General features: G+C 40.4%; 1 protein-coding gene across 1 annotated transcript; it reads right to left on the bottom strand.

Moving 5' to 3' along the window:
* Positions 1–846: 846 nt before the first annotated feature.
* On the bottom strand, positions 847–1,202 carry Pmar_PMAR025810 (hypothetical protein; the record flags this gene model as incomplete). Its single annotated transcript, XM_002773312.1, has 2 exons — positions 847–970; positions 1,140–1,202. Coding segments are annotated over 2 exons (187 nt in total), but the record flags the coding sequence as incomplete, so codon positions are not given.
* Between the last annotated feature and the right edge of the window lie 322 nt (positions 1,203–1,524).

Genomic DNA, 1,524 nt, shown 5'->3' with positions numbered 1-1,524 from the left:
TCCAATTCAGTTTGACTGATTATTGTTGGGTCAAACCACTGCGGAAAAGTAGCGGTTTTACCTGGGGAAAAACGTCACTAACGAAAATTTGGAGTTTCTTCACCCTAGTGATATGAAAAACATATTTCACGACTACTGCTTATCAGCGCGTTGAATATCGCGTTTTTCACCGAGTTTTTCGCCACTTCACGTAAAACGAGTTGTGAAACTCCATTGTTTATGCGATATATAGTTTCTCATCAATTTCGGAAAAATAAACGCATATCCTAAATGATCCCCAACGCAGTGGAGATTCAGCCGTTAACCGCGAAATGGCGTATAACACGATATATATTATTCGCAGAAAAACCACGATCCAGAAATCGACTTAATCACATAGCGACAAAACGTCACTGAAAACCGCATCGTAAACCGTTTTACATATGTTACAGCAGACGATACTATTTCGCGGTTTAACGTTTTCCTCGCGAAGCGAAATTTGTCATTCGGAATTTATTACCCAGCGTTTTTCCAAATGATAATAAAATAAAACACCTACGACGCACTCGTTGGAAAAACGACGAGTTGATTTAAGCGCCTCGCTCTCCGACACTCATACGTGTCGACAGAAATCACGCACGTTTTACACCGTTTATCGAAATAAATTACCCACCCTATAAACGTTCACAACTAACTAAGTATGAAATGCGTTTTTATACCACGGGTTGAACTCCATAGTCTATCGGAATAAATTACCCACCCTATAAACGTTCACAACTACCTAAATGGGAAATGTGTTTTTTGATACCACGGGTAAAACTCCATAGTCTATCGGAATAAATTACCCACCTATAAACGTTCACTTACCATGCATCATCTCATTTCCTCCCAACTGAGTAATTCTCTTCAACTTGCCCGCCTGTAAACTGCTCTGTACAGTGTGAGGGTCAGCACGCGTAAACACCGCATCAACTTCGCAGGGATCGAGATTCTAACCGAAATAAAAATTCAATATATTGGAGTTTCACAACCCTTTTTACGCGAAGTGGCGACGCGACATTCAACGCGGTGATATAGTTGTGAAATATATTTTTCATATCACTAGGGGGAAGAAACTCCACTGACTTCGTACAGCGTGTAACTCTGGCAATTCGACTTACCCTTTTCTTCCGAGCTTGCTCCTCTACCACTGTTGCATCCACGAAACTAAACCAAACATGCATATCTACAATTCGAGGATCTGCCTTTTGTTGTTTTTCGTTTTACAAAAAAAAAACAAAAACATCGCTAATTCAACATTGACGTTGTGCCGGTTTCGGCATGCAGTGAAGAATTGCAAGGGCAGCAAGATGATGATATCTGAATATATTTGATTGTGTTATTGTCGTCTTGCGTCTTGTTTCCGCTGTCCCTTAGCGCTAGTTGTATGACGTATTAGTCATAACTATATAAGTAGTTGCGATCTACTACATTCGCTTATTATTGTGCTTCGGCAGTGCGATTCCAGGTGATTGTGGGTGTTTTGTTTACTCAATAAAACCTGCA

The sequence above is a fragment of the Perkinsus marinus genome (assembly GCF_000006405.1).
Source record: "Perkinsus marinus ATCC 50983 genomic scaffold scf_1104296959046, whole genome shotgun sequence".
In the NCBI taxonomy this organism is placed as follows: domain Eukaryota; phylum Perkinsozoa; order Perkinsida; family Perkinsidae; genus Perkinsus; species Perkinsus marinus.
This window is presented reverse-complemented; position numbering and strand designations above follow the sequence as displayed.